Raw genomic sequence first — 16,369 nt, 5'->3', positions numbered from 1 at the left:
GACCCCTCAGCCAATGATGCTACACCTCAGCCAATGATGCTACACCTCAGCCAATGATGCTACACCTCAGCCAATGATGCTACACCTCAGCCAATGATGTCGCCCCTCAGCCAATGATGTCGCCCCTCAGCCAATGATGCTACCCCTCAGCCAATGATGCTACCCCTCAGCCAATGATGCTACGCCTCAGCCAATGATGCTACCCCTCAGCCAATGATGATGATGATGCTACCCCTAGACGACCCATGACCCGTTGGGTCAATGCCAGTTTGAATAGATATGAGAATAGAACTAAAGCGAAAGCTGGACATCATCAGGGAGATTATTTGGGCCAGCAAGCCATAAGGCTCACCTCTCCAGCGTTCTAAATCACTTACCTGTGACACGTGATTTCGGCCCTTATCTCCGATCACGTTGACGGAAATCACCACAGCATATCGTCAAGATCCCTCCAAAAGGCTCGTCTTTGTCACATACATCACGCAACGTGCGATCCACAGCCTCGAAACTCTCTCTCCTGATCATAGGACACTCATCCCACACGATGAGTTTTGTACTTCGAAAGAGGTCTGCGATAGTGGAATTTTTATCGATGTTGCATACGCCATCTTCCCTCGGTGTCAGAGGGATATGGAACCTTGAGTGCGCTGTTCTTCCACCAGGCATGAGGGTAGCAGCTATGCCAGATGAGGCCACCGCAGGGGGCAACTTCTCCACTCGCTCTCACTTTAGAGAGAATCAGGTTAATAAGAAACGTCTTCCCTGTGCCTCCAGGCGCGTCAATGAAAATCATTGATGACTGATTCGTGTGGATGTTGCTATTCTCGTCCATAGACGTGAGGTGTGATTCGTTGTCCGTGTCCGTAGCGCCGTCGGAGGGTTGATACGACATTCTTCCTGCAAATAGTATTGTGTTTGTGCTATCGTTTTGCCGATAATCAAATGACAAATAAATTACATTGTGAAAATTAAAGATTTCAAATAAACCTATTTAAAGTGTATGCACATATAAATAATAAAAAAAATCGAAGAAATATCTCTCGGTAATTTCCTGAACATATTTTACTTCCGGGTAATAATGTTGAATGAAGTGACGAAGATATATACTGTATGCCTGTTATTTTAGGCGGTGTATTTTCGTATATGAACGTGGCGCGATTTTTAAAATAAATCTGCAATTTCCCGTGTGTGCGTGAATGTTCTCAATTATTTCTTTTGCCGAGTCTAAAACCATCGATAAAAATGAAATCAGATGGCGACTTACATTGAAGATAAAGGCGTGAAACAGACTCGATGGCCTTGAAGATACAAGCCTTTCAGAATTCATTTCGTTCTATAAACGGAAACTTTCATCGGATTTTCTTCCCGTTTTTTTTCAACCGAGTCTAAAACGATGTTAGCGACTGTGAAAAATGAAATGATATATCGAATTTGTTTTGAAATAAAACTGAGAGAGAGAGCAAGACACCACGGGCCTACAAAACAGGCCTCAAAGCTATGCGAGTTAATAAAATGGTGGATATTACGACTCTCTCAAAGGGGTAAGCCACGCCCCCGGACCGATCGAATGTTACATACAAACACGCAAGATTTCAATTTTATAATTATACTAGACGACCCATGACCCGTTGGGTCAATGTTATTATATATAATTAAGGGGCTACCATGGTTACAGTGGGGGTCAAAGGTCAACCTATGGTGAAGATATATAATTTTCTCACACTTTCTAATAGAGAGGCAAAATGCCATATAAAACTAAATTTACTGGTTCTAATTGCTTTTATTTATCAATCCTCACATAGAAGAGCAGTTTTTAGTAATGAGCAGTGAGGAGAAGACCCCTCAGCCAATGATGCCACCCCTCAGCCAATGATGTGACCCCTCAGCCAATGATGCTACACCTCAGCCAATGATGCTACACCTCAGCCAATGATGCTACACCTCAGCCAATGATGCTACACCTCAGCCAATGATGTCGCCCCTCAGCCAATGATGCTACCCCTCAGCCAATGATGCTACCCCTCAGCCAATGATGCTACGCCTCAGCCAATGATGCTACCCCTCAGCCAATGATGATGATGATGCTACCCCTAGACGACCCATGACCCGTTGGGTCAATGCCAGTTTGAATAGATATGAGAATAGAACTAAAGCGAAAGCTGGACATCATCAGGGAGATTATTTGGGCCAGCAAGCCATAAGGCTCACCTCTCCAGCGTTCTAAATCACTTACCTGTGACACGTGATTTCGGCCCTTATCTCCGATCACGTTGACGGAAATCACCACAGCATATCGTCAAGATCCCTCCAAAAGGCTCGTCTTTGTCACATACATCACGCAACGTGCGATCCACAGCCTCGAAACTCTCTCTCCTGATCATAGGACACTCATCCCACACGATGAGTTTTGTACTTCGAAAGAGGTCTGCGATAGTGGAATTTTTATCGATGTTGCATACGCCATCTTCCCTCGGTGTCAGAGGGATATGGAACCTTGAGTGCGCTGTTCTTCCACCAGGCATGAGGGTAGCAGCTATGCCAGATGAGGCCACCGCAGGGGGCAACTTCTCCACTCGCTCTCACTTTAGAGAGAATCAGGTTAATAAGAAACGTCTTCCCTGTGCCTCCAGGCGCGTCAATGAAAATCATTGATGACTGATTCGTGTGGATGTTGCTATTCTCGTCCATAGACGTGAGGTGTGATTCGTTGTCCGTGTCCGTAGCGCCGTCGGAGGGTTGATACGACATTCTTCCTGCAAATAGTATTGTGTTTGTGCTATCGTTTTGCCGATAATCAAATGACAAATAAATTACATTGTGAAAATTAAAGATTTCAAATAAACCTATTTAAAGTGTATGCACATATAAATAATAAAAAAAATCGAAGAAATATCTCTCGGTAATTTCCTGAACATATTTTACTTCCGGGTAATAATGTTGAATGAAGTGACGAAGATATATACTGTATGCCTGTTATTTTAGGCGGTGTATTTTCGTATATGAACGTGGCGCGATTTTTAAAATAAATCTGCAATTTCCCGTGTGTGCGTGAATGTTCTCAATTATTTCTTTTGCCGAGTCTAAAACCATCGATAAAAATGAAATCAGATGGCGACTTACATTGAAGATAAAGGCGTGAAACAGACTCAATGGCCTTGAAGATACAAGCCTTTCAGAATTCATTTCGTTCTATAAACGGAAACTTTCATCGGATTTTCTTCCCGTTTTTTTTCAACCGAGTCTAAAACGATGTTAGCGACTGTGAAAAATGAAATGATATATCGAATTTGTTTTGAAATAAAACTGAGAGAGAGAGCAAGACACCACGGGCCTACAAAACAGGCCTCAAAGCTATGCGAGTTAATAAAATGGTGGATATTACGACTCTCTCAAAGGGGTAAGCCACGCCCCCGGACCGATCGAATGTTACATACAAACACGCAAGATTTCAATTTTATAATTATATAGATGTATATATATATATATATATATATATATATATATATATATATATACAATATATATATATATATATATATATATATATATATATATATATATATATATATATATATATATATTGTTGAGGTTTTGAGATTGTACATATAACATCATTAAAGGTTAAAGGTTTGCCCCCCATAGTTAGTCCACAAGCAACATGTAGGCCCATTAGAATTAGTTATGTCATAGTATGTGTAAGAGGAGGCCATTTCCCTTGTGACATCTGCGTTGTGTAAAGAATTGAGCTTAGGTCCTTTCACTTTGCGGCCACCCTTCATTTTCATCATGGGCAAACTCGATCCCGCGCCCCATTTGGCATCCGTCAAGTTTGTTACGCTTTGGCCGCCAGCAGCGTTCGCTGCCCTTGGTTTCGCTCGAAACTAGTCGTGTAACCACGAGGTAGGCCTAAGAAGAGGGAGGAGCGCGAGAGTCGAGGTGTGGCCGCGTCAAGCAGCACGTCAGAGGCGGTGACGGTAAGAGCAACAGCCAACCAGGGCTGAGAGGGCATCGCTTGATAGGGCGTGGTACAGAGCGTCTAGTAAGTTCCAGAGGGTTCGCTGGGCAAGGCTATATAAGCCAGCGCACAAAGCCCTTGAGAGGACTGGTACGAGGACTGAGCGAACTGGCTGATACGAGGACTTGATGAGGACTCGCATGCATACGGAGTTGAGAAGGGAGAGGCGCCTGTGAGAACTGTATTGAGAGGGCTGAAGCCAAGCACTCGTTGGAGCACTCACGAGGACGGCGTGCACACGACAGTTCCGAGAGCCCTTGATTGAGAAGTGCATATTGAACTATTCAAATATATATTGTTACAGACGCGGTTTTGGATGTTAGTTTACCGAGCGGTTTGGTATGACCGCGTCTGCACAGTTTACCCGATTCCACTCGAACGTTGGCCGAATCGCGCTATGCTAGATCAATGAAGGAAAGGACACAACGGCTGGGTTAAATGACACGACACCAGGGGTACAGTTCTCAAGACCTCCGGAGGAGGTTATAATATTTGTATGCAGAACGTTTAGATTACACGGACAAGAGGTACAGCATAGAAAGGTGGGCACTTAAATACGGTCTTATCTTAGCCCCGACAGACCACAGATAAACGGGACAAGACTGACTCACACAGGGATTGATGGCAGGGGAGGGCAGGCAGTCGATGGCTCAAGGTGCACCTTGGCTCAGGGACAGGATCCACACGGTCCGGTCCAGATATGCGGGGAGGTATCGTCGCGCTGGAGGTGGCGTCTGTTTCTCCTCAAGCTGGGGGCGCATCTCACGTCACCTCCGGTAAGTGGCTGCGTATATCCAGCGGGGAGTGACACGCCCTCGGCTCGTTAGCTCCGCCCCAGATGGAATCGGCCCGCCGCTTCTTATTGGGTGCGGGGGGTTACCGGGCTCCGCCCTTGACGAGGGGCTGACAGTCAGCCCCTGAGTGGTAACCCCGTCGGAGCACATGGGCAATGGCGGCTAACCAAGCCGGAGTGAGGACGCACACTCCCCGCGCCGCGCCGCGCCGCCCCCCTCTGTTGTTGTAGTTGTTGTTGTCGTTCCATGAGATGATGGGAGGATGCGGAGATGAGGTTGTGGGGAGGTATTGGGAGGTCCTAAACTCACTACTGGTGCCATACAATCACATTCTGGTGCAACGAAGAGTCAGAATTAATGGAAACGAGTCCTTAACTGACATAGACTAAGAATAACTAGCAAGATGTCCTATAGTTGTCTACGTGAGATGCGGTGAACCTGGGCACGACATTTAATGGGGGAAAAAGGGGAAGGTCGGTTCTACAGAGTGTTGTTTACAGACAATGGGACTAGGGAATGGGGGATTGGGGATAGTTGGGGAGTATTGGGGGAATAGGGGAATATTTACAAGCGGATATGGATGGAGGCCAAATCCCATATCCGCAACAATATATATATATATGTATATATATATATATATATATATATACACAAAGAATTAAGTTAAGCACCCCCCCCGTTTTTTTACAACCTCGCACATTACAAGTTTGTTGTCGTCAAAACAGTGTAATATACCCATGATATTGCTATATTTTCTGGAGAAGTGATATTATGGTCACATAAAAACATAACAATCATGCCGTTTTCAATATTTTATTCTGAATAATTTAAGGTGAAATTTTTTGGGAATTTTAGGCATATTTTCACCTAAATTTAAGTATGGAGCTATAGGTCCATCACGGACAGTGTGGATGACGTTTATGTTTTCTAACGTACAGTCATTGTTCTGAGAAGACCTCTAGCGATCTTTGCGTCAATAACGTGTGTAGGACCCACGTGATCGGATCACTGACTCAACCAATCACTTTTTTTCACTTTGATCACTCAATTTCATCAATGGATAATTGCTAATGTCATACCAATCATTATTTGATCTCACATACCTTAGAATATATGCCAATGTATACATATACACAAAGAATATATATTAGGGGGTGCTTACCTTAATTCGTTGTGTAGGGGTGCTTAACTTAATTCTTTGTGTATATATATATATATATATATGTATATATATATATATATATATATATATATATATATATATATATAGATAGATAGATAGATAGATAGATATATAGATGGATATATATATATAGATATATAGATGGATATATATATATAGATATATAGATGGATATATATATATAGATATATAGATGGATATATAGATATATAGATGGATATATATATATATATATATATATATATATATATATATATATATACATACATACATACATACATACATACATACACACACACACACACACACACACACACACACACACACACACACACACACACACACACACACACACACACACACACACACACACACACACACACACACACACACACATTTTACCGGAGCTTCAATTACATTGGTAGCTGTGAAACTTTCAATCCCAGCTTCAACAGTGTGCTTTCGCATCTGGCCACTGGCCACTGATAGTGTAATAACTTAATGATTCAATCTGTATATAATGGAGGGAATGTATGTATGTTGTATGTTGTGTTATCTACACCTCCGAGAGGATTTGACCAAGGAAACTGAAACTTTCAGGGATTAATGAGGGAACTCTGAAGTTGTTCAATTGAGGTTGAAGAGAATGAGTTGGCAAGTGTCGTTTGTTTCAATCAAGTTTTTGAAAAAAGAAAAATTTGGTCGTCTTGGCATTTTATTCCTTTGGGGGAGGGGAGAGGTCGCAAATTTTCGAAAAGTCTGATGAGGCCTAATTTGAAAAAATGTCATAAGAATAAAGTTGTAGGAAATGGTTGATTAAATGGGGGTAGAGATGTTCAGATGTTGAAAATATTTAATCGTTTGGCCGGAGTTCATGGGGGAAAATGGAGAAAATTTATTTTGGGGAAAATATTGGAGCAAAATATCAATTGCAGTTCAAACAGGTGCATTACAATGCCGATATAAAAATCCGAAAGCGGTAAAACAAGAAAAAGATTGGACTCCATTAGTCTGAATGCAAGACCAAGGCGTCGGCAAGTATCGGCCCAGAAGTGGTATCAAGATATTAACTCCAGAAAAAATATATGGGAATTAGAACTGCACTCCCACTGATATGCCAGATCCCACTGATATGCCAGATCCCACTGATATGCCAGATCCCACTGATAGGCCAGATCCCACTGATATGCCAGATCCCACTGATAGGCCAGATCCCACTGGTAGGCCAAGTCCCACTGATAGGCCATGTCCCACTGATAGGCCATGTCCCACTGATAGGCCATGTCCCACTGATAGGCCATGTCCCACTGATAGGCCATGTCCCACTGATAGGCCATGTCCCACTGATAGGCCAGATCCCACTGGTAGGCCAGATCCCACTGATAGGCAATGTCCCACTGATAGGCCAGATCCCACTGATAGGCCATGTCCCACTGATAGGCCAGATCTGGATCAAGACCTGAACCAAAGTATAATTGACTTGTTCTTGTCACTTAACCGACTCGTCCATCTAGTTTTGTCATAACTCGTCCACAACCTTTTCATATATTGTGTTAAAAATCGTTTTTGTTCCCATATTTCAATTGTGAGGAATCGCTTAAAAATTTCTCGGATCCAGATCTTCACCAAAATCGAAGCGATTCTTCCTTGTCACACACCTAACCTGTCCACCAAGTTTCGTACAAATTCATCCAAAGCTTTTTGAAATATCGGGCTCACAGACAAACAGAGACACGTGGGAAAACACAACCTCTGTCCACCTTCGTTGGTGGAGGTATCGATACTGAATATTATTGTGTTAATGTAATCTATCCAGAAATTCTGTAATTTAAGCATCGATCGAAATAAAATTTCATGTGCTTGGTGTGAAAACTCCATTTTGGATTTATGTGGAGTTAGGATCATTTGGTGGGTGAGTAACTTGGCTGAAGGCCCAGACGAAGCCTTCTGCAGGAACTCGGAAATATTCAAAGTCCACCAAAGACCAGTGCTGGCAGACAGGTCTTCTGGCTCAATATGCCTCCGATTGACGGCACACACATTGATGCGTCGCCTTGTATGTGAAGCACCAGGTTGGTGGTTTATAGCTGGGTCTAGTTTAGAACCAGGGCTAGATGGGTCAGAGGTGAGTGCGTGTGCCTCTAAGCATATTGTTCTAGCCTAGAAATATTTATTAATACGAAAGAGGATGAAATTGCTTTGGATGAATCCACTATAAACCACTGATGTTCAGTCCACAGTTTACTAAAAGCTGTATATTGTTTCTGCCGCAGGACTGGGAGATTTATTACGAGAAGGAAACATCCGTAGCTCCAAGAGCTGATGTTAATGCACCTGATCTCTACATTCCCTGTGAGTTCCGTGCTGTGAATACAGTGGCATGTTTCCTGCAATTCCAGTACTTTCTGCACTTTGTCTTGATTCGAGTTTGGCATTTTCTTTCTTTGAACCTCCAATTTCTCCGTTTGGGTAGGAGCTGTTAAACATTGGGTTACCTTCTCGGGTTGTTTATTTGAACCTTACATGGCAGATGGAGTGATACTAAAGGGAAATCGAATTCAACCAGAGGGAAATCGATGGAGCGCCATCGCAAATCCCCACGTTTCCCACCTGAAGCAAAGTTTAAAGATGGCAAAAGGTTCCACCAGGAATTACCCAGCATCAAATTTTGAGTTAAAAAAAGTTCTGTTTTGACCAAACAAGCTGAGCTTTCAAATTCTCACCTTGTTTAAAACAACCTGTGTGTGCTGCTTGGTGCTTTGTGGGTGCTCTGTATGCACCAGGATTCCTGGACCGACCCAAGCTAGCCTCCGTCCGTGTTTGCAGGCATGGCATTCATAACTTACATCCTGCTGAGTGGAGTCGCCCTTGGCATGCAAAACAGGTAACCACAACTTTTTATTATCAAATCAGTTTTGAAATACCTGCCCAGGATATTGTTTTCTGAATGTGTTCCATGGGGTTTTATTGATCTTAAAAGTCCCAATTGTGGCAAGAACTCCATCAAAACATGACGTGATGGTGGACACATAACATAATCTGCGTTGTCCCTTCCTTGGTCACATGTCAGGTTTTCTCCAGAGGTCTTGGGCATCCAGGCAACCTCTGCACTTATCTGGCTTTTCATTGAGACGCTGGCCGTTCTCTTCAGCCTTTACGTCGTCACCGTCCGTACGGACCTCACAACCATCGACCTGGTAGCCTATGCAGGATACAAGTATGTCGGGTGAGTTGTCACCGCATATTTGGGCACATTGTCGTTGTCATATTCCGTGCATTCCAGCTTGACGTGACTGTCCATGTTGTGCCGCAGCATGATATTGAGTATCACGACCGGGTTGCTGTTTGGCTCGAAGGCCTACTACGGTATGCTGGCTTGGTGTTCCTTCGCACTCATCTGGTTTCTGGTATGCTTGCCTAAATGTATTTCATATAATTCTTGAATTAAAGCAATGTAAAGATATTTTAAAATTTTCATCGTACCCTGAAATGTTGATGTGACCCAAAAATATTTGGACCAACATGTGACCGGAGTGGGAGGTGGGCGTTCTTGTGAGGGTTTCACATTTGCCGCACACTTGCAGCACAGGTGAGTAACAGCAACGAGAACTCCCTAACAATTCTGCATCACGTGACTGCATTTATTCCAAGAGTTCTGCATCACATGGAAACGATGGAATGTCTTCTTCTTTAAAGGCCACGATTATTCCCTCCTCCTTGTGGGTTTGGCCGGGAAAGGTTATTGGCACGGCTTTCACGAACTGGCTGGTCTGGCCTGATGTTCATCTAAGTAGGTTAGAAATATAGAATTGAATGATCGTTTTAAGGCCATTTTCCCCGCTGGAGCGGGGGTTAGCCTTGCGGGCCCCATGACAATCATGGTTCCCTGTTTGAGGCAATGTTTTTATGGCCGGATGCCCTTCCTGACGCCAACCCTTGGTCACGCTCTTACCACAGGGATACGGTGTACACACCGTGATCATTCATCCCAGCAAGCTGGTACTCAATTTGCCGACCTCAGAAGGATGACGGGCTGAGTCAACCCCCCTGGCGTTAATTCAGCGATCGACCGGGATTCGAACCCAGGATCCTAGGATCCCAAGCCGGCATGCTAACCGCTAAGCCAACACCAGGGCTAAGCCAACACCAGGTTAGAGCAGGAATTAATTTTGTTCAGGGTGCCGGTGATAGCTCGCCGAATCTTTAACGTCCTCTAAACTAATGCCAGCAGATGGGATGCTCAGTTTAACGTCTATCCGAGGGACAGTGCACGTATTGATGTCTCGCCATGCTTGTAAAACACCAGGATGGCATTTTAAAGCTGGGTCAAGATTCAAACCCGGGCTGGGCGGCTTCGAGGCGATTGATAACTTTCATGAGTGAGAATTAATCAGCGTTATCATCATCATGACCATCTTTTTCTTATGTATGCAGCAAATGGCTGAGGTTAGCATCATTTCCTGGGGGTGCAGCCCAGTCTAGACACGTCAGAGGCAAGTGTGCATACATCTCTGCTAACTGACCAACCCAAATATAGGAATGTAAATGGGGGAAAACAATGTCTCAAAGGAAAGTGCTGTGTTTTTCTGTAGATTATTTTTATTTTCATTAACTAGTACACCCACTCCCTACACCCTACAGCAAGGGTACACTACACCCTACACACTACACCCTACACCCTACACACTACACCCTACACACTACACACTACACACTACACACTACACCCTACACACTACATAGTACATAGTCCCTACACATTACACCCTACAGCAGGAAGGGTCATGTTATTATCCTCTCTGGTGTATATAGATTACAGTAGATCTATGCTTGCATCTGCTAGCCTGTGGTGGATGCGATAAGTATAGAATGCCTCAAGGATGCCGGGATCCCTCTAGATTTCTTTCAGTTCAGTGTTAAACAGCAGTAGCGACAGTTTGAAAAGGTAATCATACGTGTTTGTGGTTTATAATATTTTTTACTTCTGGTTAGGCTTGCCCCACGATACGCCATTTTTATACACATTGACACAGGATTTGTCCAAGGAGGAAAAATCCCTAGGGGAGAGGAGATATTATTAGTGTTCATATTGTTTTGAAATAACATTAGTATGATGCTATTTTTATTAGTGTTATTATTATTATTATTATTATTCTTCTTCTTAGCAGCCTTGGAAAAATGCCATGAAATGCTATTTTGCTATTTTGACACGGATATAGTCCTTAACATGGATTTCGTCCAAGATGGCAACCCACTGGGGAGGAGGGCAAATTAAATGGCTACAATCTCCATCGTGTGACCCTTGGTACTCCTGTCAAGTCTGATTGAGATTGGATTTGTAACGACCAACTAACCTGCTTTAATTAACAGCTATTGTTTACTCTTGTGGTTATTTTGCGAAATGGCCTTGCATATTGTGCGGTGACCTGTACATTACCATCTCACACAATATGTAAGACCTACTGTTCCTACTATTACCACAACTACTGCTATTACGTTTACAGGCCCAAATTGCTGTATTTCCTCCAATAAACACTGGACATTTATACTTTCAACCCCCAAATAGAAGGTGTGCTTATCGCAGAGAACATCCTGTATGTGGTCATTTATAATTTTTGCATCCTGAGCAAACTTCCATTTCTCTTCACACAATTAAGTTATTTATCGCATTCAATGAACTGAATGGAGTCATCACTATCATACGTTGACTCATCGGTCACATTGATTATTTCAATGGACTTTGCCTTCAGTGTAAGTACTCGCGGCACTTTCAACGGACGGAGAACACAACTCGGCTCAGCTCGCGGGGAGAGCATCTTGCCAGTGACTGCCTTGCTTTGGTTTTGTATGATAAGCCGTGCATATCTGTGGCTTCGCTGACTGGTTTGATCAAATGACATGTTGCACTTCACAAACATCTTCCATGTCTGTCTGTGGGTCTCAATGAGGATGTGCCAATGAAAAAAATTGATCTTTTATAACATATAGTTGTTGTTGTTTATTGTGCTCCTTCTTTGTCCATCATGCTTTACTCTAAAGGGTTCCTGCTGTTGTAGAGTAATAATGTTACCATTGGAATCATTACATAAAGTTCCAGATTCTTCTTCTTCTTCAAACCCATAAAAACAGGCATTTTATGATTAAATGTACACAAATTTTTGTTCCAAATAAATATATTATTAGCTCTCAAATGGTATCAATTTTTTTATTATTCAACAGCAGCAGTATCCCTGGAGAATAATTGTTTATGGACAAACACGTGGACAGATGGACACCGCTCCCTTTAGTAATGGATGCACATTTTACGAAGTATAACCTGTTTGGCAGTGATTTTTTGATTGATCCCAATTACTGCACCGGGCATCTATTGGGGGAGGGGTGGGGGGGTGAAAGGGGTGCGTTTATTTATGTTTTTTCGACACACTCGTTGTGGGGGGGGGGGGGGGGGGGGCTCATTGGAGGAAATATGGTGATTGAACGTTGTTAGGCCAGCTGCAGGATGTAGATGAGTCTAATTCTTCATGAAAGACACCATGGGATCCTTAACATGCACCCTATAATACTAGTAGACGGGACACCCAGAATAACGTCTACCCGAGGAACGGCATGCTTTCGGAACGGCATGCTTTAGGAACGGCATGCTTTAGGAACGGCATGCTTTAGGAACGGCATGCTTTAGGAACGGCATGCTTTAGGAACGGCATGCTTTAGGAACGGCATGCTTTAGGAACGGCATGCTTTAGGAACGGCATGCTTTAGGAACGGCATGCTTTAGGAACGGCATGCTTTAGGAACGGCATGCTTTAGGAACGGCATGCTTTAGGAACGGCATGCTTTCGGAACGGCATGCTTTAGGAACGGCATGCTTTCGGAACGGCATGCTTTCGGAACGGCATGCTTTAGGAACGGCATGCTTTAGGAACGGCATGCTTTAGGAACGGCATGCTTTAGGAACGGCATGCTTTAGGAACGGCATGCTTTAGGAACGGCATGCTTTCGGAACGGCATGCTTTCGGAACGGCATGCTTTCGGAACGGCATGCTTAAGGAACGGCATGCTTTAGGAACGGCATGCTTTAGGAACGGCATGCTTTAGGAACGGCATGCTTTAGGAACGGCATGCTTTAGGAACGGCATGCTTTAGGAACGGCATGCTTTAGGAACGGCATGCTTTAGGAACGGCATGCTTTAGGAACGGCATGCTTTAGGAACGGCATGCTTTAGGAACGGCATGCTTTAGGAACGGCATGCTTTAGGAACGGCATGCTTTAGGAACGGCATGCTTTAGGAACGGCATGCTTTAGGAACGGCATGCTTTAGGAACGGCATGCTTTCGGAACGGCATGCTTTCGGAACGGCATGCTTTCGGAACGGCATGCTTAAGGAACGGCATGCTTTAGGAACGGCATGCTTTAGGAACGGCATGCTTTAGGAACGGCATGCTTTAGGAACGGCATGCTTTAGGAACGGCATGCTTTAGGAACGGCATGCTTTAGGAACGGCATGCTTTAGGAACGGCATGCTTTAGGAACGGCATGCTTTAGGAACGGCATGCTTTAGGAACGGCATGCTTTCGGAACGGCATGCTTTCGGAACGGCATGCTTTCGGAACGGCATGCTTAAGGAACGGCATGCTTTAGGAACGGCATGCTTTAGGAACGGCATGCTTTAGGAACGGCATGCTTTAGGAACGGCATGCTTTAGGAACGGCATGCTTTAGGAACGGCATGCTTTAGGAACGGCATGCTTTATGATTCAACGCCCTGCTAGCGAAGCACCAATCTAACAGTTTCGAGTCGGGTTAAGAATGGAAACCAGACCCGACAGCTCGGTAGCCTTTGTAGCAACGTTATTTCATGACGTGTGTGTATTCCCCTAGATTCGCACGCTGCGTTTGAAGATCCTGGCAGATGTGGCTGCTGAAGGCTGCATGGTGCACAGCGGTAAAAACCAGCTGCGCATGTATTTGACGGCAGCCGTAGCCTGCATCCAACCGTTCTTCATGTATTGGCTTTCGTACCAACTCGTCCGATAGGCCTCTCACAATACTGGAACTCAAGCATAATCTCGTGCAATCACCTTCTCCTGAAAACCTGTTCCCTTCAAAACAAAAAAAACACACACACACGGTAGTGCTTTGTTAGGTCTTATTTACAAAGCAGAGATTGGTTGGCTGTTAAAAAAATTAATAAAATCGTTTGTCAGGCCTGGCCAGCTGTTTCGTTTGTCTAAGTGTTAAGCAATATATATATATAGATATTTTTTGCCAGGTATCTATTTCCACCACTCTTGCTTGGCCGGTCCAGCTGTTTGAGTAGAATATTATCTTTGAAAGACGAGCCAGACTGCCTGGCTTGCCATGAATAGTCTGACTTTGCATCGGAGGAATATCTACAGGGCCCACTGAGCTTTTGGGTGTGGAATTGAACGGCAGATGTCTTTGCTTATTCTTGCAATATTTTTGTTCGGCCTTGCTATGACTGCGAGTGCCGTTTTGTAATACACTATAATTTTTACAAGTATTTGTGATGAGATTTACTGAGAGTACATTCTGTGATAAGGAACGCCCCTTCCCCCACGAAAACCCGTCATTCCGAGACTGTTGTGGCAGATTTTGACGTTTTGTGGAATTATCCACAGGACAATGATTGGGAAACACATCCAATCGCAGTATTCTATATTCGGACTTTCACCGTGCCTGCACATGATCTCCGTTACGTCCGACTGAACTCTCATTGGTTTAAGTTGCCTGGATCATTCTCCATCTCACATCTGTGTATCAAACTCTCCCCGTTGCGTTCTAAAATGTTCATTTCCTTCAAGGGTGAAATTGAAGCGTCACCGTCGACCGTCTTGCCACGACGGTCTTGCCCCATTGCCGAGATTATCGTTTACTCGGCATCCCTTTAAGCGACCGCTTGCAGCTTACGGCAACTACCCTGCTGTTTGCTCCAGGTTTCTATTCACAGGTGAATGCGGTACTTTTTTTTCTTCTTCTTCTTTGATTAATAACCATGCTTCCTGTGTTAGCTTTGTACACATGCTGTGAACAATAATGAAACGATGCTTCGACTATTTAACTAGGAATGTTTTAAAGTACTGGAAGCACATTCGTACTTTATTTCCAAGTCGCGTTTTCCGCACGAATGGGAGTCGATCGAAGGGTGATTGTTTGACCTGTGCGGACATTGCCATTTCATTGCATCTCAAATGACACTGCGTTTTACATGCACGCTCTCACATGCTCGACAATGTTTTTTTCCCCCATGACTCGTACGCTTTTGTACAACTTACGCTGCTTGAAATAAACAACATGTATCTACAATCGCTGAGGTTGCAATAACACGATGAACGAGCTATTAATATGAGGATGTTTGGAAATTTGTTGTCATTTTCTGTGCGGGACGTGGCTGCTGGTTTGCGCCATTGCGAGGGGGACGTAGGTGGGCTGTCGTTGCAGTGCCCCATGTAAGTTTGAGCAGCAATTTGGAACTTGTTTACGGTGCTGGCGATAGCTCACATCCTCTTCGCGAAAGAGACCGAGGGATCTGTAAAATCCGTCAACCAATGTCAACAGATGGGACACCGAGCTTAACGTGCTTCCCATGGGTGGCATTGATGGCTCGCCCTGAATGTCTTTTGTAAGCAGCACATGGCTGTGAGTAGCATCATTTGCTGCGGTGAGGCAGTTGTGCTACTGATGCAGTGCCCTCAGTAGGTTTGAGCAGGAATTTGTAATTTGTTCAGGGTGCCGTCGAGAACTCGCTTTACTTTCGCAAAGGACACCGTGAGATCTCTAACGTCCGCCAGCTAAAGCTGGCAGGTGGGACACTCAGTTTCACGTCTATCCGAGGGCGAGCGTACACATCGATGGGTCACCCTGCCTGTAGTGCACCAGGATGACGGTTCATATCTTGGTCGACATTAAAACCGAGGTTAGACAGCTTAGAAGCGAGTGCACATACCTCTCGGCTCTTCCTCCACCATTTTGAGAATATTTTTTTTGTCGTGATTTCACCAATCACCATGCCAATTGGTGGGTGTTGGTACCTCTCTGTATCTCAAGAGTTTCCGTGACTCCATGGGCCTGATTTGATCTGTGAACTTTCTGCTAATGGCAAATCTTCCCTTCTGGACCTGCCAAAGACCAACTTTCCGGTTAATGTCTCCTGTCCTTCCTCTGCTGCAATCGGTTCGTCTGATCACATGCATGTCTTGAGTGAACATATCCTTTGCCACATACCCTGCCCATGGTAGACTGAATGTTGCAGAGGTAGTTGCCTTGAAACAACTTGCCTTCTCTTCCTGTCCACAACATTGTGTGTGTGTGTGTGTGTGTGTGTGTGTGTGTGTGTGTGTGTGTGTGTGTGTGTGTGTG

General features: G+C 44.2%; 1 protein-coding gene across 1 annotated transcript in view; it reads left to right on the top strand.

Moving 5' to 3' along the window:
- The window catches only part of LOC137438145 (protein YIF1B), a 54,612-nt gene extending 39,296 nt beyond the window's left edge, over positions 1-15,316 (top strand). The window contains exons 4-8 of the mRNA XM_068133127.2: positions 8,266-8,344; positions 8,819-8,876; positions 9,063-9,218; positions 9,306-9,399; positions 13,871-15,316. Of these exons, the coding sequence (XP_067989228.2) occupies positions 8,266-8,344; positions 8,819-8,876; positions 9,063-9,218; positions 9,306-9,399; positions 13,871-14,026 (543 nt within the window). The 3' untranslated portion in view covers positions 14,027-15,316. The remainder of the gene's footprint in view (positions 1-8,265; positions 8,345-8,818; positions 8,877-9,062; positions 9,219-9,305; positions 9,400-13,870) is intronic.
- The last annotated feature ends 1,053 nt before the right edge of the window (positions 15,317-16,369 follow it).

Source organism: Myxine glutinosa, chromosome 12 (genome assembly GCF_964187855.1).
Source record: "Myxine glutinosa chromosome 12, kmMyxGlut1.1, whole genome shotgun sequence".
NCBI lineage: Eukaryota > Metazoa > Chordata > Myxini > Myxiniformes > Myxinidae > Myxine > Myxine glutinosa.
Note: the sequence above shows the minus strand (reverse complement) of the source record. Positions and strands in the feature narration are given on the sequence as shown.